Genomic DNA, 26510 nt, shown 5'->3' on the forward strand with positions numbered 1-26510 from the left:
CCTTATGTATAAGTTTCATGAACTAGGTCCATATATTTTCTAAGTTATGATGACATTTCAAAAACTTAACCTTAGGTTAAGATTTTGATGTTGATTCCCCCAACATGGTCTAAGTTCATTGACCCTAAATGACCATTGACCTTGGTCATGTGACGTGAAACTCATGCAGGATGTTCAGTAATACTTGATTAACCTTATGGCCAAGTTTCATGAACTAGGTCCATATACATATTAAGTTATGCTGTCATTTCAAAAACTTAACCTCAGGTTAAGATTTGGTGTTGACGCCGCCGCCGCCGCCGCCGTCGCCGCCGCCGCCGTCGCCGCCGCCGCCGCCGTCGCCGCCGCCGTCGCCGTCGCCGCCGCCGTCGGAAAAGCGGCGCCTATAGTCTCACTCTGCTATGCAGGTGAGACAAAAATTGAGACTTTAATTTCTTTTAATACCCTCTTATTTCAAACTAATTTTGATGGAACTTTTCCAAATTGTTTCACCCTATCCCCATTACTAATCCAAATTAATTTTTTGCCAGGATTTTTAACTCAACGTGGCTACACTTCTGGAATATGCATATTGTCACAAGGCTGTTAAAGTCTCTTTTTATCGCAAAATTAACAAAAAAATGGGGGCAGGTGAGAAAAAGCCAACTTGATTTTAGAGTTATGACAAAAAAAACACCATTCTTTTTCCTAGAAAGAGATCTCAACATGAATTTAAAGAGTGTTTTCAAACAAAAACAGGTTGCCATCATTGCTACATTTCTAAAATACAGCTTTTTTGAGCTGCACTCAAAATGTTTAAATTTTGAGATACAAGGTTTCAGCAGCCCATCCTATACACGAACTGAATATCGTACAAAATCAAAGGATGGAATTCCCTTTGAAAGCTCACCTCTAGGAAAGTACTGTTCCAGATTCTTGAGCGGACGATGATGACCACCTCATTCATATCAGGTTCTTTGGTCAGAGGGTCAAGATCACAGTAGATGGTCAAGCACTGGGCATTGCCTTCCTTACAGTCCTATAGAATAACATAACAGGGGTATGTTTCAAAAACAGATAAATTTTACTAGAAGTCATGCTTAATTACAAATGATCACATAATATTCAATATGCAAAGTTTAGATCTGTGCACAAATGCATGTGTACATATTCAAGAGTAGTATGTACAATTTTCACCATCCACGTAAATGGCAGTGAAATATGATGTACATATTGATTGTCCCTACACATCAAGGGCAAAATTTGTATGGTGAGTTGGATAGGGGCGAGATGACTCCATCAAAAAAGGAAAAGGATGACTTTCTATGTTTTCCATCAAGCTGCCAAATTAATGACTGCAGTAATTTTTTTTTCAATAAAGTTTTTCATCATCACCAAACAATTCATTTTAGTATTTGAAGAATTATTTTACTCATGATAATTTTTATTTTTTATTTTTAGAGCTCTACATAAAAAATTACTGGACAAACAATCAAACAAGATCAATTAGTACTGAATGGGATATGGCCCCATTGCATAAAAGTTACTATTATTCAGGGTTCCCACAGAAATTTGAAAACAGAATTCCATGACTTTTCCATCACTAAATTGCTGCTTTCCATGACTTCCTGTGACGTCCCGGGAGTTATGTAGAATTTGGGATGTCACAAAACTGGGAAAAATGGAAATCATGAATACCAATTATAATGGCAGAGTATGAGAGTTGCTAGACACAAAAAACTGGAAAGCTGCCATAGCCAAGAGGTAAATTTCATGACTTTTCACAAATTTTCCAAATTCCCTGATTTTTCCCTGTCTTTCCATGACCACAAACTTTTCCAGGATTTTCCATGACTGTGGGAACCCTGATTATAGTATCTTTGCCATTCAATGGTAACTTCTCTGAAATCCTGGGGTGGTATTCTGGAACACTGTCATAACTTTTGTCATAAATTTTGTCATTTCTCTCCGAGATGTGACACCGCTATGATTGTCACAAATCGGTATTCTGAACACTGTATTTTCCCTGTGATATCTCTCAAAGTTCCCGCCCATCTTTTCGGAAGCAAACCAATCAAAATCATCGTTAGTTCCCAGTGGGAGCCCTTCTAGCCAATAGGAAGGCCCCGTGGCAGGTAGGGCGTATCCCCCAAACAGTTGCTGGCATCGTGCAACTACGCGTATATTGATGCGCTTAATTACAAAGAGAGACAGGGATCTTCGAAGGATTTTAGAGGGGAAGTAGAAAAAGAAGGAAAAACAGAGAAAAAAATGAGGAATAAATATGTAGGGCCTAACTAATTGTAGCTTGAAAAAATAATGTTGAAAATTGTCATGGATGATGAGTGAAACTAATACCACAATCTAATCTAAATATTATCATTATAAGCTTGACATTTAGTCGGCAGGGTATCGGGATATTTGGTACTAAAAGATTCTGATTAGCTGATTGGCACTGTCACCATGGTAGTTACAATTGGAGAGCAAAGTTACTATGATAGTAACTTTTATGCAATGGGGCACAGAATAGTTTAACTTCATGATTATTATTACTCACCAGTGTAATGTCCTTCCTTGCCGTTGTTTCTCCACCTGAACTGACGGCTTCAGCTTCAGCTTGTCTCCTCTTCCTAGACTGTGGTACTGCTGCTGCTCCTGAATCTGGCCCCACTGGAGTGTAAGCAACACCTCCATTCTTGGGCTGTTGTTAAAGAAATGATAATGATGATAATATTATCAATGATTATAATCATAATGACAACTCCTTACACAGTTAACATTTCTATCTTTGGCTGTTTGATATACCATTGTAATGAGTTATGAAGAGTTTGTTGAAATACAGTTTTTATTCAAATTACTTCAGATAATTTTTTCCTTGAAAGTGTGATTGCCCCTGAGTATTTTCCTGAAAATTGAATCACCATGCATGTGTAGTATCATAAAAATGCCCATTTCAAGCCTCCCCCCACCCCGCCGACTTGTCATCATCAACTTCAATCCTAGTTCACACGCACAGACAGCAGACAAAACAGGATTCCCTTGTTATCTTTGACAAATGGCATATCAGTTATAATTTTCTGTGCTTGCTCCTGAATTTATGCATATTTAATTTTTACAAAATTGTCGCTTTCAAGGCCCCCTCCAACCCTCCCCCACCAAAAAAAACTTTGTGAGCCTTACCCTCAGTCCCAGTTCATTGACATAGACTGCGGGTGTGACGTTGCAGGATCCCTTGTTATCCTTGACAAATGGCATCTCAGTCAGGTAGAGTAGCCACTTCCCATTGGCTACCTCATAGGGGAAGTCTATCGTCACTCTCGCAGTGTTAACGGCTCCAGGGCCTTCGTTGAATATCTGAAAAGATGATTAGTGCCATGTCATAACTTCATTGAACATACAAAGACTTGATTTAGTAACCACCTGGATAGAATGATCACCTGTCTATAAAGACCGTAAGCTTGGCATCCCTTGAATTGTATTTCCTTTTGAAACATATTTTAGAGGAACCTGTGCATAAAAACCACCTTTTCATAAAGACCGATTTTATATTCTCCCTTGGGTGGCCTTTAATGTACATGTTTCACAATTATTATGAAAAGAACCCCCATAGTTGTCCAAACATTTCTAATAATGTATGTTTGTCTTTATTCAACAATAACTGTGGAGCGTCGTGGCCCAGTGGATTAGTCTCCGGACTTTGAAACAGAGGGTCGCGGGTTCAAATCCCAGCCATGGAGTAGTTTCCTTCAGCAAGGAATTCATCCACAGTGTGCTGCACTCGACCCAGGTGAGGTAAATGGGTACCGGCAGGAAGTAATTCCTCAAAAAGCTGTGTGCACCGAATAGGTAGCCTAGCTTAGCCGGGGTAATAATAATAGCAGGGCCCGCAGGGAGAACAGTTTTCGGAACTGAAGTGGCTACCCTGGGTAAATATACTGTTATTATTATCATAACTAGCATTACATCTTCTTATAAATCATTTTGATACAGTGTAGGTGTCATTAAAAAAATCTGAATGAAAAAAAAATAGTTTTCTTTTTTCTCAAAACTTTTTCATATTCCTTTTAGATAAAAATTGTAGGACAAAAATACACCTACAAATGATTACACCACTGCTTGTGTCATGAATGAAAGAACAGAACAGTAATTTTTTTAATGAATAATATCTAAAAACCATTACCGTCCATTCCTGATTGACAGCCAATCCGATGTCTTCAAAGTAGGTCATTGCACTTTCTCCGATCACCTGTCCGCTGATGTAAAGTTGCTCTGGTCCTTTACTGTAATCAAGAATCAAAACAAGAATGAATGAAATATGAATACAAATACATAAATTAAATTATTAGTACACTATATTTGTTGGATGCCAGGAATAGTGTCATGATTGTGTGCTAAGCCCCATGAGATGATTTTCTTTATGCTGGCTGAGGCATATTGACCTTTTTTTTTTTGTTTAATACCATGCATGCACAAGAGGACATCTCATTATTTCTTATTTGATTGTAGTATTATGTGTGATGAGATGAATAAATTATTATTATTAGACCCCGTATTACAAAGAGTTGTGTTGATGCAATCAACAACTATGAAAAGCCAGCGACATACATGTTTTTTCATAATATTTTCTAGATAGTTTACATATTCATACGTTCATAATTTTCTTTAAAAATTCAGTGTGCTTCTGTTTGTTTAAAAAGGACAATGAGCAAATTTCCTTCCAAAAAAAATTATGATATTGATGGATTTCCATACAGTTGAGGTTGATCGTATCAATCATAGCTCTTTGTTAGACGGGACCCTGATCTGCATCTGATAAAGCTAAATCAAAAGAAAGATTTGCAGTATAAAAACTCACCCGCTGATTAGGATGTCGGTGATACTCTCGACTTCAATGGTGAAGCGTTTAATGTTGTTATCAGGATTAGAATCCTCAGCAGTATTATCAACCATTCTGAATAGAATAATTGAAGATGAATAATGAAAACCATGACAGCAGCATTTCTAGTACTGATGATGATACTCGTCCTCCTCCTACTACTACTATGACCATTACCACCACTACTACTACTACTACTACTACTACCACCACCACCACCACCACCACCACTACCACCACTACCACTACTACCATTACCATTATCACTACAATTACCATTACTACTACTACTACTACTACTACTACTACCACTACTACTACCATTACCACTACTACCACTACTACCATTACCACTACTACTACTACTACTACTACTACTACTACTACTACTACTACTACTACTACCACTACTACTACCACTACTACTACTACCACTTCTACTACCACCACTACAACTACTACTACTACTTCTTCTATAGATAATATGAACAGCATTAGGGAATTGAAACAGCAAAAACTACTGGTATGATATTGCATACATAAACAGATTTTGACTGTGACTGCCAAGACGAAAATCTATTATCAATATTAAATATGTCATGGTTCTCTGTAAAAAAACTAGATATATTTGTTCAAGATTTAAGAATAGACATTTGGACTAATTGGACAATTGTTTTACCTTAGCAAGTAATTTTACCATTATCTTCCTGTCAATTATTGAGACGTGAAGTTCACCCAAAAAAGATTCACAATCATTTTTACAACCATCTTTTCTCTTTCTAATTTTGTTTAATTTTTTAAATTTGAACTCATTTATTTATTCATTTATTCAATTCTTCATTTTTTTTTTTAGGAGGGGGGGGGGCAGACATTGCAGATTTTGAATCTCTATCTTAAGTTCTTCTACAATGAATAAAGTTGTGCATGTAATACTTTTGACACTACATATACCATTTTAAGCTTAGAATCTTAAAATGTTGGCTATTAATCAAAGTAACTTACGAGGATGCTACAAGGGTGATGTTGAATTCCTCAGCATCAGGGGGTACATTAGAAGCATCATAACGAACAACAAACGAATCCTGGAAAACAACAATAATAATATATATTATCACCCGTATCAGACATCTGAGCTGGTCATTAACAAAGTCGTATTGCCCTACATTTTCTGAATATCAGGAAAGGATAGGTATATTGTTTGTATTTTCCTCGGTCTCAATGCGTGTATTGACTTTGCACGCAGAGACGACGCAAAATATACCTTTGTATTTTCCCTGGTCTCACATCCGGGCCTTTGAGGAAGCGAATGAAGTGATACGCTTCATAATGTTCCGCGCACCAACGATCTACGTCATAATAAAGACAACGCTGGATCTGGGCGCTTGCAAGTACGTCATAATGGTAAAGTGCAGAGCCTAGACACTGATATTATCATGACACAACAGAACTCTATTCTTAAAAGATATCACTGTTATCATGATTTTTGCTCTAGATATCTGATTTGGATGATAATAAAAATATTGACTGCCCTTCTTTCGGGGAACATCAAATATATTGCCCTTAAAAGACCCATATTGCCCTCGTCTAAAGACTCTGGCCAGTATGATTCTTTTGCTGGCAATATATTTGATTTGCCCCTCAAGACCAGTCAATATTATATAAATATTGTCACCATTCACATAAACCATGGCTAGTGCACACAAGATAGCGGTTCATTTACAAACATATTACAGGAATTAAATGTGACTTTAGGGGAGTGTTGCCAGAAACCAATTTGTGATCGATTGCACTTTTAAACTGCGAATATGTAATTCATAGATAAATTCTGACTATAGGCCTAAAGCATATAAATCACACTGTCAATTGCAGATTGATATTGGGACCTCAAGTTATTTTGTAATTAATGATTGACTGATTTTTAGACTAATTTTGACTGACATAGACTTCGTAATAAATGACTGCTTGATTTTGATACCTAACATTGATTTGAGATTAATAATTCATTGCTTGTAGGAGTAAAGATTGATAAGCAATAAAGATTGATTTGGGGACCAAAAATTATTTTGCGATTAAGGACTCAAAAACTTGACCGATCCTCCCTCCCTCTCACATCTCCTCCCCTGCCTCCCTCCCTCACTCCACCCACTCACTTACCCACCCACCCATCTTTCCCTCCCTCCCTCTTTCTCTCTGTCCGTCCGTCCGTCCATCCATTGATTCATCCCACTATCAACAATTCTCACACTTACCATTGTACCAGCTGAATACGGATTTCCAAGCTCACAGATGATACTGGTTTCATTAGCTCCTTCTTCAAATGTCTCAGCATTGCAAGCTGCTGTGATTGCCTACAATGAAATAACAACAGGTTGGTTTTTCTTAAAGAAAGCATTTGTAAAGTTGAATAACCAAATGAATGAGCTTATTACTCAAAACAAACAAGAAAAAATATGAGGACAAGGGTTTGAGTCCCACCACAATACTTGCGTCCTTTGGCAAGGTGTTTATCTACATTTGCCACTCTCCACCCAGGTGTAGTAACTGGGTACCCGGCAGGAAGAAATTGCTTTCGCAAAGATTGAAATAAACCTTCTTTCATGAAAAGTTTTGTCAGTGATTTTCACCAACTAATTAGCACTCAGCCAATCAGATGCAAGGATTTCAGTAGTTCATAACATCCAAGGGTGAAACCACTGACAAAACTCTTAGTGAAATGCTGCCCAAGGTTCCTTCTTACAAAGAGTTACGATTGGTCCGATCAACCTCAGCTATATGGAAATCCATCATTGTCATAATTTCTACTAGAGGAAATTTGCACAATGTCCTTTTTTCAACAAAGAGGAGCATACTGCAATGTGAAGGAAAAGATGAATATACATCATATTAAGATGTTGACATAGCTGGCTTTCCATAGTTGTGATTGATTGGATCTATCGCAACTACTTGTAAGACAGGGCCCTGTCTTACAAAGAGTTATGATTGATCCGATCAATCTCAAGTGTATGGAAATCCATCAATGTCATAATTTTTTCTTCAGAGAATTTGCACGATGTCCGTTGTAAACAAAGAGAGGCACACTAAATTTTCAAGAAAATTATGAATATATGAATGTACATCATATCTAGAAATTATTCTAAACAAACATGCTTTTTAGACATTGACGTTGCTGGCTTTCCATAGCTGTGGTGGATCTGGGCCCCGTCTTACAAAGAGTTGCAATTGCAAATATGGACGACCTGCAACGTCACCATGTATTATGCATGTTTGTTCACAATAATTTCTAGCGATGATGTATATTCATGCATTCTTCTTTTTCTTGAAAATTCACTGTGTTTCTCTTTGGTTACAAAAGACATTGTGCAAATTTCCTGTAGAAAAAATTATGACCCTGGTGGATTTCCATAGAATTACGATTAATTGGATCAATCGTAACTCTTGTAAGATGGGGCCCAGGTTTGACAATGCATGATCATACCGGTGAATCAGATGAGAGGGATATAAATCCAAGGTAGGATGGATATGTGATGACAAGCCTGGCATCGTAGGCATCCTCTTCCCGGTTGGCGATGTTAACGCTCATGGAGATCTCCAGCTGCTGGCCAACTCTTAGCACTGGTGGAGTACTGGGAGAGGGGTCAAGGGTCAAAGTATGAAGGTGAGAATATTGAAAGGTGATTACGATTTGTCTTCCTCCCTTATTCATATCATTATTGATCACTTATTCATTATATATTTACATAATTATTTACAATTTATTATTCAAATAAACATTTTCTGAACAGTGCAGTCCAAAGTCACGGCTTTACAAACAGCAGGGCATAGCATGACATTAGGAAGTCCACTATGGTAGAGAAGACAATAATTTGTCTGAAATTTTAATGCTGGAAAAACCTTGAATTGTTCAATAAGTAGCTCACATCCTATTCAAATTAAAAGATGCCATTGAAATGAGGACTGACAGTCTAAGGCCCTCTCTGAGGTACAATAATAATGGGTATTACCAGGTGACAATTTTGCACTATTAAAGATAAATGCCAGTTGTGGTAACAATCTCAAAATGACTTTTAACAGAATCCAATATAATGACCACCCAAGTGTCTGTTTGTATGAATAAAAATTATGTGTCAATACAAAGGATTCTGGAAGAAATTGTGTAATTGCTGAGAAATAAGCAAAATAAGTGCGAATTTCGGCACTTCCATCGGGTCTTTTTTACAGCAATAATAATATACACTGTCCAACGTGTGCCTATCTGTGTTGGCGATCTTCTGTGTGATCGTTTTTTCAGCTTAGATTTTATGATTTCACAAAGTTCAGTTTATGTAACTTTACCAGATCTCGATCCACGATGATATAGTAATACTTAACCTTGGTTTTACAGACTTTCTCACGAAATCAGTGTTTTACTGCAACTACTTTCATTTAGCTTTAAATCAACTGAATTTAACCTGGGTAATCAGATTACAAAACCAACGCTCGTCCGACTTACATATTGTACCACCCCATTAGAATAGGGCTTTTCTTTACAGTGAATACCATACATGAATACAACTAAATTTGTAAAGTCTTTAGAGAAGTCTTTGTGATGTATTAAGCACTATAAAACCTGAATATTATCAATGTTGATGTAAATATATTTATCATGATAAGCATTATTTTTATCATCACCTTCATCACCATCATCATCATCAGCATCATCATCACCATCATCATGATCATCATCATCACCACCACAATCATCATCATCATCACCATCATCATCATCATCACCACCATCATCATCATCATCATCATCATCATCATCATCATCATCATCACCATCATCACCATCATCATCATCATCCTCATCATCATCACCATCACCATCATTATGATTATGATCACTATTATTATTACTATTATTATCATTATTTGTAGTAGAATCAAATGAGACTGATCATGTCACAATCACACAGGCAAAACAGACCCCAGACTGACAAAAGCTATTGCATTACCGACAATGGCTTGACATTGGTCAGTTTGGAGTCAGGTTCGTTAGTGTGACAGAACCACTCAGGCCCGTATTCTGAAGTCGGGTTTAACTTAAACTCAGGTTTAAAGTTGTGGTTTAAGTATGGACAGCCAATTGTTACATAAATCACTAACAGTAGGTATATAATATTTCAGCTCATTTGGCTCTCAAATCATTCATAATTATCTAAGAAGTGTAAATGGATGATTGTCTTCACCATCGATGAATCAAGAAAGAGCACAGCAAACATAAGAAACGTACAACTTAATGAAAAAAATGATACTTTTGGCTGTCCATACTTAAACCACAACTTTAACCCTGAGTTTAACTTAAACCTGACTTCAGAATACGGGCCTTAGAGTTCAAAGACTCACCCTTCAACATCTATTGAAGCACTGACATCGAGATCAGTGATACACTTTCCATCATCCTTGGCGCATTCTTTGCTGAAATGAACCTGGATTAAACAAAAAAATACAACAGAATTACTTGCAAAGGTCAAAGGGGGGGGGGGACAAAAATTTACCTGCATTTTAGATGATAATGATAGAGTTTCACTTTAGATATGCCTTCTACATTGGTCATAAATGACACATTTCAACATCACAAGCTGTAAAGGTGGAATGAAAATGTGAGGTTGTACCTGAAATATACATACATGAGCAGTGACTTTGGTTAGACAGTGTATGTGCATTTCACAGAATCCTTGCACAGATTTAAGCCTGATGCAAAGGGACTCTGATAGGACACAAAGCAGCGACACAAATGTACACAAAATAACCCTAATCCCGTTGCATACTAGTTGCATGACAGTATCAGGCCTTAAAGGAATGGTCCGGGCTGAAAATATTTATATCTAAATAAATATAGTAAAATTCAGAAAGCAAAATGCTGAAAATTTAATCACAATCGGATAACAAATAACGAAGTTATTGAATTTCAAAGTTTATCAATATTTTATGAAAACAGTTATATGCACATCGTCATGAATATTCATTAGGTGGGCTAATGTCACATCCCCACTTTCCTTGTTATTACATGAAATTATAAATGTTTCATCTTTTCATACATGTGTAAATGATGTGTCTCCATTATGATGAAATAAGTTGCGGCAATAAATAACTAATGCACTTAATTAGTTATCAATTCAATTGTTTTAGTTCTTGGTAGAACAATTTTGAATAAACCTAATATCATATCCAGACCTTCATTTTTGAGGAGCGCGATCGCGCCGGCGCTCCTACCGCGCTCCTTTAAAAAAATAAGGAGAGCAAAAAATCACGCTCCTTAAAAAAAAAAAAAAAAAAAAAAAAAATGAAAAAAAAAATTGCTAAAATTTCACATTTCACATCTTTAAATCTATGAAATGGTCTTCTTTTTTCCATAATTCCTTGAAATTACTTTGATTTAGTTGAAAACTATCAGAAAAATTAAGAATATTAATCTCTTTCCCGACTCTGATTTTAATTTAAACTCGGTAAATATTTGCAGTCCCATGTAGTCCCATATGTAGATTTTCATGGCAGCACCATGAAAGTCTACATGTGGGACTACAATATTTACCGAGGTAAGTTCAAATCAGAGTCGGGAAAGAGGTGAATATTCTTCATTTTTCTGATAGTTTTCAACTAAATCAAAGTAATTTCAAGGTATTATGGAAAAAAGAAGGCCATTTCATGGATTTAAAGATGTAAAATGTAAAATTTTAGCAATTTTTTTTTTTTCAATTTTTTTTTTTTTTTTTTTTTCCAATTTTTTTTTCCAATTTTTTTTTTAGCAGTAGCGCATACGACATCTTGTAAACGTATTGACGTGATCCAGGCCTAGTTTCACCACAGATTAATTAATAGCTAACACAGCTACTGCATGTATACAATGTTAAGAAAAATCTACAATTTATCATACATGTATTGTAATGAATTGATTTGAGCTCCTCACGGAGAGCGATTCTGAGGAGCTCAATTGAGCTCCTCAGAAAAATAAGGAGAGCGATTTATTGAGCTCCACGAAATTATAAACGTGAAGGACTGCATATCATAAAATACAAAAGAACAAGTAGGGATATGACATCATCAGCCAACCTAATGAATATTCACACAGACATGCCTAGAACTGTTTCACCGGAATAATGCAAATCTTTAAAATTCAATAACTTCATTATTTGCTATCCGATTTTGATGAAATATTCAGCATTTTGCTCTGTGAATTTACTTTATTTATTGAGATATAAATATCTCCAGCCTGGACCATCCCTTTAAATTTTGAGGTTTTTACCGCAAGGTCACTTTCCTACAGGGTATGTGTCTACATAACAAATAAGGGGTACAAAAATATGTAAGGCAAATGGGATGAGCATAGAGGCCAATCTAAAGAGCATGGCCTTGAATCAATTTGAGCCCTGTTAACAGACCTGCCAACCTCTGGGAATGAAAAACTGTATTCTGTGATTAAAACAACAGTATTTTTCCCCAAAAAAGTGTATTTTATAATAAAATGCTTGGCGCACTTGCTCATCGCGACGCTCAAGCTGCATGCAAGCTAAAATGCGCACTGCTCTTGCAGATGAAAAAGAGAAACATTGAAACATGTGTATATCTTCACACTGGGTTTAACAAAATGATTGAAAAAAAAACAAGTTACCTGAAACTACATTGATCTAATAACCATATTTGAGTACGTTTTATGAAATAGAGACATATAGAGATGATTTTTATAATAAATTACGATTTTGTAAAAAAAAAAATAATAAAAAAAACGTACTAAATACGCCTAAAACGTACTGGTTGGCAGGTCTGCCTGTATATCTTTTTCATTCAGTGGTGACTACCATCTCAGTAGGCAACAGGTTAATCCATTCCCTTCTAGAAACAGATGGACCTTGTACAAAATACATAGGGATTATAGAATTCAGTATTCAACATTTTAACTTTAATTATATTAGATTCCCTTTTAACTTACCTCCTCTATCAGTACTGTTTGGGTGTTTTCCTGAAGAATAGGGAAGGGGGTCATGCTGGGGAGGGGCTCACCGGGCTGCGGCATGATGGCTTCTTCTTCAGGTATGTAGTATGTCAGGTTGATTGGGATTGGGCGGAAGATGTCGGTGTAGCCGGGCTGTGAGTAATAAAAACAAACATAAAGTGACTTTCACTGCATTTACATTTCATGCAACAACGTGCCACTGATTTACAACTACACTGTAAAAAATATTGGGTGAATTTTTTTACCACCACGAGGGGAGGGTGATTATGTGTCCAACCAATTTTGGGCAGTATTTTACCCAATATGGGAAGCATATTGTCCAGGAAGGTTAATAATAAGCAGCAATTACTTTAGAATGGGCAAAATTTTCATCACACTGGATAAATAAAAATGCCCTAAAGAACTGCCCAATGTTGGTTGGACACAATTACCCTCATGGAGCAATTGAAAAGCAATTCTGGAATTCCTACATATTGACAAAAATAATAGTACATTTCATAATTTTTGGTGCAATTCCATTACAATAAGATGGTTTCTTCCAAGCAATTGAGTTTTCGGAACTATTGGTTAGATTGTATTTATCTTGTTATCGGAAAATAGGTGAAAGTCTTTTTTTATCATGATACCTCTTTTTCACGTGTAACTGGAATTAGATATGAGCTTTCCCTTTTTTAATCCAAGGCTTCAGAAGAAAGCGCATATAACCTAAAAGCCGGAATATCGGCTTCAAGTCATGTAACTCGAAAAGCAAGGGTTTTAGATGTCAGGTGACCTTTTAAAAATGACGTCATCTTGGAGATATTCAGTCGATAACTTCAGTTTATAACTTCATCAATAAATGGTTTCTATTTTAAATATACTATCCTACCAAAGAGGCTTGTGCGATTATACACAGCGAGTCGTATACGGACTATGCATAAGCTATCAATTGAACCTTACTTTCGTAAAAGCAGTGATTTTGAGAAAAATTTGAGATTATTGTTAGTACAGGAAGATACACAACATCAGCCAGGCCAGGCCGGTTACCAGCGGAGTAAGGTGCTGCTGGCATGGCTGGGCTCGATTCATAAAAACAGGGGATTATATATTTCAATTGTCATGTATTTCTTCATTTTGCAGATAAGCTTGATATCTGCATATAATTCAAGGTGAGGGTCACGACCTTGCCAAAGAATTCAGGGTTCAAAGCATTACAGAGGATAACTAAACCAGAGTATTCTGATTGAGAGTGCGTTATTCAATGATTCAATATTCTTCTCACCTTCAGAACGACATTGTAGTTTGGAGTGCACGCCTCATCGTCGTTTGTAATATCGAGTGTCTGCTTGGTCAGAGAATGAATTCCGCTGTCCTCGAATACCACCCGAGAATTGAGAACCTTACTGCGTCTGAGTCCTTCCGCCTCAATGTCGAAGTTTATGGCTGTAAGAGACACAAGCATGGAGATGTTCGACTTCAACATCATGAAACCCTTCACTTATAAATTGTAAATAAGATTATCCATACCACACCATTGTTAGCTAATTTTTTTCACAGAACGGGTTCCTAGCTTTTTAAGAATACAAAATTCAGATTTTTCCCTGATGATTATTTAAACCCATTCCCAGTTTCGCATGTTTTCTAAGTTGTTGCAGTAAATAACATGAATTTTCAGTATGAAAATAATAATGTAAAACGAATTAGTTCCAAAATAACCAGTCATCCAATGGATGTTGTTTTGATATGCAACAAAATATAACAGAGTCTGACTGACTACCGTGCTTTCGACTTATGGGCTGATCAAAATTCCCTGATTTTTCCCTCATTTGAGGTATTTTCCCCTGACTGGAAATACGTGAAATAATTTTCCCTGATGGGCTGGGAACCCTGCAGAAACCGAGGGGGAGAGCCATGAAATTATTCAAACCCCCCCCCCCCCCCCCATGCTTGGGAATATTTGAAAAAAACAGTTAATCTTCGACTAATTAGAAAATACTATTTCACATGATAAAACAGTAACATGAAATAAAATTATTGAAAAGAGATGTACAATACTTACTAATGGGATCATTGAATTCTGGTGCAAGGCAATAGTAGGACATGCACAGCTGTACTTGAAAGCTTTATGGATAGAAAAAAGAAAAGTACTTTTGAATTCATCTGCTGGGTTAAAATAGCGAATATTCAAGACACACATGAATATATTCACAAGTACACTCAATTGCAAAATAGCACAGCTTTAATTATTAATTGAATCTACCATTTCAAAGAGATGTCATAGACCCGTTTATCACAACTAATCAAATACTTTTTTTTCCTCCAATAATGTACAAACATAATTTCATCATTCTTGCAATTTATTCTAATTCAATCACAAACTGCTCTGTTCTAAAATCAACCAAATTGATGTTTCAAATAGGACAATGCACAAGTACTGGTGAGCGTGTGACCTCATCAGTGGCCCGTAACACGAAGCTTAGCAATGATCGTAGAACATTTTTCTATGACTGATTCCATTGGCTACAATGTACAATCAATCGTAGAAATCAAGCGTACGATTAATCGCTAACCTTTGTGTTACGGGACCCACGTGTCATTTTTATTATGAATGTGTTGTGCATGTTACCATTCTGTGGAATTAAGTGGTGCTTCAAAATATCATTACATCTGAATTTGATGAAATTTTTCAGTGTTATCCTTTTTTTTTGGACCCTCCTCAATTTTGTTGTTTCATCTCATTTTTGGAGGAGTTGAATTAACAATGAAAATTCACATATAAAAATATGTTGGAATATACTTTTAGCTTACACCAGCATACAGCACAAATGTTTGAGATATGCTTGGCATAGCTTTATTTTGATACAGAACTGAGAGGTTACAACAGGGGAGCGCTTCATGAAAGAGTTCATCAGTTATTTTCAACGAATAACTTCCTCTGAGCCAATCAGATGCAAGAATTTACAGTAGCTTATAACATCTGTCATTTAAACGCACTGACACAACCTTTAATGAAACACCCCCCAGGTGAAGAAAAAGTTTGAAGTAGAGATTTTCACCTACCATATGGAATCCCTATTGGAGTATACACAGTTAGTGCTATTTGGGTCTATCTCAGTCAAGCTCAGGGTGAGTGAAGCTTCAATGTTGATCACAGGACGCCCTCTAAAGGATAAAAAAAGTGAAATAAAGTGAATGATTGCTATGTTTTGTGAAAGAGAAATCTTATCAAAACTGTGTGCATTCATTCATTTAGATTTGCCATGACGGTTTAAATCTAATAATGTTGTCGGATGGAAATGTTACCTGTCTGGGGCGGTTTGGGGGGAATAAAGTATCTCAGTTCAAGAATCAGCTTCAGATGAGATAGAATTTAAAGCTGCAGTTGTCGGTTTGATTTGCTTTACCTTGATGAATCCATGTGCTACAAGAGTGTTGTGAGGATTTAAATCAGTATCCTTGTAAGAAGTGGAGACTTATCGTTCAAACATGGTGCTAAGACGCTCCCCAAATCAACCAGGGTCCTGTCTTACAGAGTTACGATTGATCCAATCAACCACAACCATGTAAAGCCAGCAACTTCAACATCTAAAACATATTTGTTAAAAATACTTTTCTAGATAGGATGTACATTAAAACATTAACAGTTTTCTTGAAAATTCAGTGTGCTTTTCTTTGTCTTCAAAGGGCATTGTGCAAATTGCTTTAAAAAAAAAACCTTGACTTTAATGGATTTCCATATACTTGAGTTTCATCCAATCAATCGTAACTCTTTGTAAGACGGGACCCTGATGTCCTACAATTGATTGCTGATCCACTTCTTGAAGCAAAAGTTTAAACTGAACGCTACAGCTAAAATTGATATCAATAGCAAAATTGCAACAGAAATTTTGCAATTGATTTTAAGTCTACCATGAAATAACAATTTTTACGCCTTTACTCATAAGTTGACCCATTTTATTAATATTTATTTTCTTGCTCTCCTACTTATAATCCTAAAATTTTCATTTCTAGCCGAATTATTATTGTTAAATGTAAATTTTACGGTTGCGTTTTTATTCTTGGATGTCACCTTACAAGCAAGTCCAGGTCGGGGTGGACAGCTTTTGGGCTAGAGTAATTTGTTTTACTTTTTCCTTTCCCTGGCAACCTGGACTTGTAGTATACAAATCCTTGTTCCTTCTCTCTTTCTACTCAAGTATTTTCTTTGAAACTTAATCTTTGTTGAAATGCCACATAAAATACTATTAATATATTCCTGCGACACCCCTTTAGAGCAGGTTTAGGATGTAATCATCAACTCACCTAAGAACGGCAATCTGCTGGACCTCATAGGCACCAATGGTGATCTCTGGGAACCCGTTCCCATCCAGATCGACACCGCCCGAGATGGAGTACCCAAAGGATGCGTTGGGGTAGGGGTAACCGTTGACCCCCATTGGTAGATCAGAGGGGGTAATCTTCTGAGCGGCCGGTTGTCTGATGCCATCCTGGCTGTGACCAAGGTAGATGTAAACCGCGCCTTGACCGTTGTTCTCATAGGGTGCACCGATGGCAATGTCTGTGAGAGAAAAATGGGTGATTTCGAATTAAATGCTGGTTTTAGGGTTAACACCAATTTGTTCAGGGCTTTCAATGATATGATAATATTTTCTAAATCCAATGTAAGTTTGAGCATCAATAATGCAATCATTAATATTTCTATTATTCCAAAGTAAGTTTGAGGCATTAAAATGTGAGTAGTATCTTTCTACACTGCAATTTTTTTCATTATTACCATTATTTTGACGAAATTTTTGCTAGTTCAAGTTTTTCCTATCCATTCAAATGAACTTGCGATGTTAATTTGGCCTATCAGTTGAGGAAAATTGCAAAATTTTACCATTAATGGTAATTCTGGCAACAATGTCAACTACTTTAGTAAAAATACTTCTAAAGCCAATACAAATCATTATTTTGAAATACGGATTTCAAAGTCAATCACCATTGACAGTAAGTTACAATCAATCACAAAATCTATGCAATCCATCCCTTGTCTTTCCCAGTATTTTTTTCATTGAAAAAATTGAAAGGATAGCAAGTTATCTTGTGAAAGCTTACCTTCAAAGCCATCAAGGTTTATATCTCCAATATTTGCAAGGACTTGTCCAAAAAGAGAATCAATTGGTCCATACAGTTTGATTGGTTCGACATTATCAAATGTACCCTGTTGAAGAAGAAGAGAGGAATGAATCCATCACAATTAAATCATTTGTCAAGTAAATCAAAAGATCAAATCGTTATTTAGTTGAGTATTATTTATCAAGTTAATATTTCTAAACATTAGGTACCCCTTTATAAGGTGGGATGCATGCATAGATGATGTCTACTTCAGGTGGTTTTAAAGAAATGAGACCCGATTCCAACAGAATGATGATAACTAGGATGGCAACAAAAACAGAACAAAAAGATCTTCTTTTTTTTATCTGTGGTAGCCAAGCCTTCAAATAGGCTTGTCATCACAAAATATGGCATTTATCCTTTTCTGTTCTATATTATGATAAAAAAAACATGTAATCATTACCCTTTACTATTATAAAAAGTTGAGTGCATGAAAAGTAGACAGAAAATCTCATGATTTATACCTCAGTCACATTTGCTATACGGCAACCATAAAGCAAGTCGAAAACAACCTATATGTATCTATTACATGTTAAACGACTGTTTTCGACAAGCGGTACGGCCACCATAGGGCAAATGTGACTGAGGTATTAGGTTTCTGGTTTGGGTTGGCTAAGATTTGAACCCATGACCTCCCATTTACGAGGCAAGTATTCTGCCACTGAGCCAACACGGTCCATGGAATGAACAGGATGGATAGAAAGGTCATTTGCTGATGGATCCACAACCATTTCCTCTACTAACCATTTGGTCTAATTGCCATTTAGCACATTCATCGCTTTGTCCACCAGCTATTTCCAGTCAGGCTACACCCATTTCATCTCCACTCAATCTAACGCTACTAATGGCGACCGCACATCTTACAACTGGTCTGCGACCCGAATTCAGAATAAAATGTAGTAGAATTTGATGCTAATATTGAGACTTGCAATATCTTATTGTGCAATGTTCTAAATCATCGTACGAATACCTATGTTCAAATTTGTGACTATGCTGTCATCCTTCTTAGAAAGCGAATTTAATATCTAGTCGTAGTGACGTCATAGCAGTCGTACGATTGGCTACGATTTGAAACTAATTTTGCCTTTACTTCAAAATAAAAGCTTACAATCTTTCAAAATGGTTATATTAGTATTCTTTCGATTGATTTTAACCTCAAATAAAATGATATGTTCCATTCACATTTTCAGAAAATGAGCAAAATGCGATTTGTTCCAAAATCGGATCGCGAACAGTCGTAAGGTGTGCGGTGGCCTTTAATCTATAATACCTCAGTCACATTTCGCATAAAGCGGCCGTACGGCGAGTCACAAACAACCATTTCAATCATTTGTTTATTCAAACCACCTATATGTAGCTGGTACAAAAGATGTTAAAATGGTTGTTTGGACTCTCCGGTCAGCAGCTGTAGGGGAGATGTGACTGAGGTATAAGTTTAGATGAAATGATGATGTACCAAAGAAATAAGTAGACAATGTGAGAATTAGACCAACTGGACATAAGAGTTAATCAGAAAGTAGGAAAAGGACCCAATTTACAGTAGACCAAATGGGAATATGCAAGACTTAAAACATTAAAAACAACTTACATCGTGAGCCTTGTTGAGGTAAATGTAAACACATCCTCCCTTTCCGCCATATATATTGCTTGGGTCGCGGTAAAAGTACTGAGGTGCTCCTATGATGAGGTCATCAAAGCTGAAAATTGAAAAGAAAGGATGGAATTGAAAGAAAATTGAGATCAAATTAGATCAATCATACAGTAGGAGTCCTGTAATAGGATCATGTGCCTTAGTAATATTCTTCAAACTAAACTCTTTTAATGAAATAATTGAAATTATGCAACTCATACAAAGATTCTTTTAATTTCAATGGTTGAAAGATTTTCAATATTTGATCCATTTTGTGCTGCATGGAAACATTATCTTCCATGGCACAGCGACCATGCATTTTTTATTTTTCCATTGCACGGTTGAGCTCTCTCCCTCAGTGTGTACCACTGAGCATGTGTGTGTACGTACATAATGTGTGTGTGTGTTTGTGCGCATCGAAGTAAGCGCATCAACAAAGCTGACTGTGCGCACTCAGATTCATGAATCAAAGCGCGTCATAAATGAATGAAATCAACCGCTTTTATACATGGGGAAAATAATCATGTTATCAGAGTAAATGAGTTGCAGGACAAAGGCAAATATATTTTACTTCTATCTTCTTTTGTACATGCATGTTTATTTCTTCCATTTTGTCAAATAAAACGATCTAGAAGAGTCGTGGTATAAACCAAATGATGCATGTCGTCATTCGTCCATTACGTGACCTATCCACTCTTGTTGAGGCTGTGTTCAACCCATTGCACTCAGCCTAACAGCTTCGTGCAATTGATTGAACCGAGCCTCAACTCGAGTGAGGATAGATCGCATAATGAACTCATGTGCATGCATCATTTCTATAATATAATCTGAATATTCGTTTTTGTTATTGTTCCACACAGAAATCAGAAACAGAAATCCTCCAAAAATTTGTTTTGCCCAATTAATCATTGGCCCGGCAACCATTGTGCGGCACCAGATCGACATAGTTCTATCCCTTATATTGTTAAACGCAAAAAGGGTAGCAGCAACTACCATCTTTCAATGTTTTTTGGTCTCATGCAGCCGGGGTTTGAACTCCCGACCTCCCGATTGCGAGACGGACCCTCGACCAACTGAGCCAACACACCGGTAATGCACTGATCATAATGTGCATCAAATTTAAAATGCTATTCTTTGTGTTTAATTGGAGGACCAGGTAAAATAATTTGAAGGGCATGTGATCTTGAGGACAATTGAAAATCGAGTTGTGTCACATACTGTCCTCACTTTGTTCATTGGATTAAATAAAGCATCGTTATTAAAGGGATGGTCTGGGCTGGAAGTATTTATAGCTAAATAAATAGAGTTGAATTCACTGAGCAAAAATTTCATCAAAATCGGATAACAAATAATAAAGTTATTGAATTTTAAAGTTTAGCAAAATATTTTGTGAAAACAGTCATCATTAATATTCATTAGGTGGGCTGATGATGTCACATCCCCACTTGTTCTTTTGTATTTTATTATATGAAATTAGGTTTATTCAAATTTTTTCCTCCAAGAACTAGAAAAAAGGGATTGACAACTGATTTAGTGCATTTATTGCTGCAATTTATTTCATTATAAGGGAGAAATATTATTCACACAAGTATGAAATAATGAAAAAATTATGATTTTATGTAATAACATAAGAAAACCGAAAGTGGGGATGTGACATCATCAGCCCACTTAATAAATATTCATGACGACTGTTTTCACAAAATATTGCTAAATTTTAAACTTCAATATCTTTATTATTTGTTGTCCGATTTTGATGAAATTTTCGGCATTTTGCTCAGTGAATTCTACTCTATGTATTAAGATATAAATATTTCCAGCCCGGAGCATCCCGTTAAGTGATCAGCAATGAAAATCAGCATTCTCTTTCAAGGGAAAGGTCATCACTTACCCATCCCCATTCAGATCGGCCGCAGCTACGTCATAACCAAACGATGAAGACGGCTTCTCTGCATCGATACGGTATATGGGGCTGGGGCTTTGGCCCGATTCAGACTTCAGCGTGAGCACGGCGCCCATGGATTCTGACCTAGGTGCTCCAGCGATGTACGTCTGAGCGTTGCCACTCATGAGCTTTGCAGATGCGACCGAGAACCCTGGTAACGAAACACAACAGTGAAAATGAAGATGGTGTCGATGGGCCCTACATCATGAATCTCTGTAATTGATCACAGACTGACTTTTATAATTGACCACATACAACAATCAATGCAACAATCATAGGAACTAGCACATGATCAATTGCTATGCTTTATGTTACAGTCCTCCAGATTTGACATTTCTTTCAAAGGGGTCAATTAAAAAAAGGAGCCCCTTATTTTCACAAAGGGGCTTATTTGATCATCTTTTCAATCTTCAAATTGGCAACTGCATTTGTTTTGTTGCACTGTTCTTTTCTCTACAAAGTTAATGCACCCGAAATGAATAGCAAATGGTAGATATGATTCAAAATTAAAATTTGCCAATTTGCATAAAATAAAAGGGATTTTGTTGATTCCATCGCATTGCCAATTTAAAAGATTTAAGTGATTATTTCCTTTTACTATTTCTATCTGTTTAATTTGGATCAATAAAAAAATCTGAATTTTATATGATCTGAGAGTAGATACTGAAGGAATATAAAGGGACATAATATGCATTACTTTTTTCCATTTTTTTTATGTTCTTGGCAAGATCTTTCGATCAAAGGTCCTTGGGACAAACAATAGATGTGGTTACTTGGTCCCAAATGTGTTGATAGAAATGAAGTTTTTACCTAGGTAACTGTTGAATCCAACCCTGTTGTTTGCATAATCAAGCGGTGTGATGAGATTAATTGACCGGATGGAATCTGGCCTGTAAAAGAAAAATTATCAGAAAAAGATTAAAAAGTGAAAGCAGTAAAGATTTTTTTCTTTAATCTTCATAATTATATTTAGAATATAAATTCTATTTTTTTTGTATGCACACCATAAAGCATTCTAACAAAAGATGTCGAAGTGTGAGGTATACAGTGTGGACACAAAGATCTAAGTCTTTCTGACAGATTTTAGTAAGACCAATCTTTAGGACTTGCAAGAAATCATTTGGAATCAATTTCAATTTCTGTTGCTAATTTGCAATTTATATATCAATTTTAACTGTGGCAAAATTTATTTGGACTTCTAGTTTGAAAAAGACCAGCAACCAAGTGCAAATTTGCAATTAATGGCCAGATTTAGGATCGATTTTGGGACCAAAAATTGATTTGCGATTGATTGCAAGTTTATTGCAACAACCCATTAGCATTATTGATAAAACCACTTCTAGGAAAGAATGATAGATCACGTTATTACAAGTATCACAATCATCAACAGCTCTCGATGTGCTTTTCAAGAAGGAGAAATTCTGGATTCCTCGAATATTCTGCACTGAATGCACAGGTAAAATGATATTCAATTTTCAGACCGGCACTTTCTTGATTTCACAGCACATGACAAACATGTACGGCAGACCTGCTAAAATGTGATATTACTAAAATCTTTAAAAATTATCCCTAAAAAAAAAATTTTAATTTTCAAAATCCATAACTCTACTTTTCTTTGATGGATTTTTGTCAAACCTTAATAATTATGTTTTTCTCTTAGCGCTGTCTTTATCAAAACTGACATTATGAAAGGGTGAACTTCCACTTTAAAGAGATCCCTCTGGAAGTCTGTGTTCCCAGGGCCCTGTCTTACAAAGAGTTACGATTGATCGAGTCAATTGTAACTCTATGGAAATCCATCAGTGTCATAATTTTTTTCTCCAGCAAATTTGCAAAATGTCCATTGTAAACAAAGGAGACCACACCAAATTGTCAAGAAATCAATTAATTTATGGATATACATTCATATCTAGAATTTTTTTTGAAAAAAACATGCATTTTATATGTTGACATTGCTGGCTTTCCATAGTTGCGTTTGATCAGATCAATTGAAACTCTTTGTAAGATGGGCCCCAGTTTTATTGTATACTTACACATTAGCAAGAGCAATACCACCAAGCCAATTGTCTGATCCAGGAACACCCATGATATACTCCGAAGCACTGTTAGCGTCAGTGCTAAAATGCTGCATAAAAAACAAGGAATATATATATATGAAAAATCAAAATTATATTTAATGAATTAAATCTAATATCAAACCAGGGTGGTGTTTTTTGTCAGAACTTTACTAAACAATATTTACAGAATAAAAGGGCATGTGAGACACACTCACCAGATTGATTATCTGAAACACACACTGCTGACTGTGTTATTGAATGCAGATTCATAAGGAGTCTGATTCACAGGCCTGGGGGTTGTTTCACAAAAATGCTTATATTAAAGCTACGCATAACTGGTGTCCTGTTCTTTGAAACTAAATCAGACTCTTAATCATTCTCAAGGTGCGTTTCATACCAGCCCTTCTATCATCCCAAGGCCTTGGCCGAGGGGTGAAAGAAGGGCTGGTATGAAAAAGCTCTGAGGGAGTGATGATTTTCACTGTCATCCGAATACAGAGCAGTCCATATTTGTTTTACAATAATAATAATATGTCCATTTATATAGCGCGGTTACTATGTGCATATACTCAACTGCGCTTTGATACTTGGTATCATATTATAACCCCGGCTGTAGCTGAGCCGCCATATTGATAGGCGCTGAAGCGTTCAAGGAATTAATCCTACCGGGTACCCATTCACCTCACCTGGGTCGAGTGCAGCACAATGTGGATAAATTTCTTGCCGAAGGAAATTACGCCATGGCTGGGATTCGAACCAACGACCCTCTGTTTCAAAGTCCGGAGACTAATCCACTGGGCCACAACGCTCCACAATTATATTATACATGTATACCTCATCGATAATAAAATAAGTCTAGATCCAAGGGCTTCAATTTTAGGACCACTACTGAACTGCAAATCTATTTCAATTTGCTAAATCACTTTGTAAATTAAACGAGCTGCACTGCTGCTGAACAACCGATACATCCAGTTGGCAAGCCAACGCGCCGTTGGTTGGGCGTACATGACCGAGCAGCAGCAGCGCAGCCAGTTAGCTCGAGCCAGATTGATGCATGCGTATACACACAACTTTTGGTCCCGCCCCCTCAGGGGTTGCAAGTACTATCAGAGGGTTTGATAGAAGAAATATACAGTAAGTCAAACCCCTGAAACGATGATAGACGGAATAGCACATGATGCAGTTTTGACCAATCAGAGATAACAATCTTTATAGTATGAGGGATACAAAAGACATCACCACATTGCTATGAGGATGCAAGCTACTACATGTACGTATCAATCAGCAAGATTGCTCGTTATAAATCATTTAATAAAGCATGATTCAAGTCACACTTGCATCTTTGTTAAACATCCCAAAGATCTAAATGCTTGCCGTTGAAAATAATTTCAACTAAAGAATTTTGGTCAAAATTTGGGTAGGGTTACTCTGTATACGAAATTCAGTTTTCCACTCTCAGTCAGTCCGCAGCCCGTCCGAAAGTGCTCTATTTTATTCAGCGGTATGCATAGCCGTCCGTGGTTATGCATACGTAATGAGCTGTGAAGACGAACTTTCCGATCGGTGTTTTTTGCTCTTAGAATCGTTTATTCCTCACATAATTGGTCTTATTTTATAGATAAAACTTTGAAATTTCTGATCAGCTAAATAAAATGCACATTTAATGTATTTTGAAGACCGATATTTAGCTTAGAAAAAATGATTTTTTTCAAGAAATATATATGAATAAACAGAGCGCATTTTTGCATCGAAATCACACTTGCGTCAAATTGATATTATAATCAATATAAAGCGTAGACATTCTTCTTTACGACTGAAAAAGAATTATGAAATTTCATGATGTAGCAAAGTCAGGAACCACAAAAAACCACGGCAATGTCCATCGCGAAATGATTGGAATTGTAGTAGAATTGCCGACGCGTTCTGATTGGTCAACAGCGGCGCACAGACTTACAACATTATATATAACTTTAAAAACCCGGAAGTAGCACGGAAGAGATCGATGGCGAATTGCGTGAGCGCTATGTTTTGACGTGTGCAAGGACCCTGGTTCGAACCCGCCAGACTGTTTTTTTTTTGTTTTTTTTTGGGGGGGGGGGTTGATGGGGATATGTTTATGCTTTTTCTTTAAATCATATTCCTTCATCGTTCCTACCCAGCTTTATTCTCTTTTTACACTCATGTGAAGTTCTATTTAGGCCTGTATTTATTAAATCATGGAGCTATTAATAGCTCTGTGATTAATTCTTACTTCTTCTTAATCACTGCTTTTGATTTTCAAGTTCTTGATTACACTTATTTGGGCAGGGGTGGGAAGGGAAGTGAGTTAAAGGTCAAGTGCACATCAACAAAAAAGTATTTGAATAAATACAGAAATTTCCCTGTTTTAACACAAAACAGTTATATACACAAAACAATGGTATGCAAATAGAGTTGATTATGTCACTCACATCAAATTACTTTTTAAATTTTTGTTGCATTTTTATCATATAAATTTTAGCAAATTTGATGTAAAAAATCTTTCTCGAATCACAATAGGTTACATTTATGGAAACTACGAATGTTAATGGAGGAATTAAAATCCCTCTCAAAATTTGTTAATGAAAATTAAAATAAAATATACATGTCATGTACATGTATCAAACAAAAAATACACAAGAAATTAGAGTGCGTGTGACATAATCGGTTCTGTAATTTGCACATTGACCAAGATGAGCATATACTAGTAACTGTTTTATAAAATTAGGCAAATTTCTCAATGTCAAAATAGTAATTTTTTTTATTTTGAATCATAGTTTTTATGAAATTCTCTGCAATACTTTTTTTCTTTAAATTAAAATTAATTTTTTGGTGGGGTGGACTTCTCCTTTACTCTTTGCTTCGAATAGGGAATGCAC

General features: G+C 36.3%; 1 protein-coding gene across 2 annotated transcripts in view; it reads right to left on the reverse strand.

Annotated features, from left to right (window-relative positions):
- LOC129275248 (integrin alpha-6-like) overlaps positions 1-26510 on the reverse strand; it is a 56884-nt gene that overhangs the window by 14990 nt on the left and 15384 nt on the right. For both annotated transcript variants that reach the window (XM_064108846.1, XM_064108845.1), the window contains exons 5-23: positions 23590-23681; positions 22367-22446; positions 21503-21707; positions 19573-19681; positions 17925-18030; positions 17130-17385; positions 15888-15989; positions 14887-14948; positions 14110-14270; positions 12825-12980; positions 10241-10323; positions 8331-8478; positions 7105-7203; positions 5858-5937; positions 4835-4930; positions 4160-4259; positions 3160-3333; positions 2537-2680; positions 890-1018 (exon numbers count right to left, since the gene is read on the reverse strand). In XM_064108846.1, the coding sequence (XP_063964916.1) occupies positions 890-1018; positions 2537-2680; positions 3160-3333; positions 4160-4259; positions 4835-4930; positions 5858-5937; positions 7105-7203; positions 8331-8478; positions 10241-10323; positions 12825-12980; positions 14110-14270; positions 14887-14948; positions 15888-15989; positions 17130-17385; positions 17925-18030; positions 19573-19681; positions 21503-21707; positions 22367-22446; positions 23590-23681 (2382 nt within the window). The remainder of the gene's footprint in view (positions 1-889; positions 1019-2536; positions 2681-3159; positions 3334-4159; positions 4260-4834; positions 4931-5857; positions 5938-7104; positions 7204-8330; positions 8479-10240; positions 10324-12824; positions 12981-14109; positions 14271-14886; positions 14949-15887; positions 15990-17129; positions 17386-17924; positions 18031-19572; positions 19682-21502; positions 21708-22366; positions 22447-23589; positions 23682-26510) is intronic.

This window comes from Lytechinus pictus, chromosome 13, assembly GCF_037042905.1.
Source record: "Lytechinus pictus isolate F3 Inbred chromosome 13, Lp3.0, whole genome shotgun sequence".
In the NCBI taxonomy this organism is placed as follows: Eukaryota; Metazoa; Echinodermata; class Echinoidea; order Temnopleuroida; family Toxopneustidae; genus Lytechinus; species Lytechinus pictus.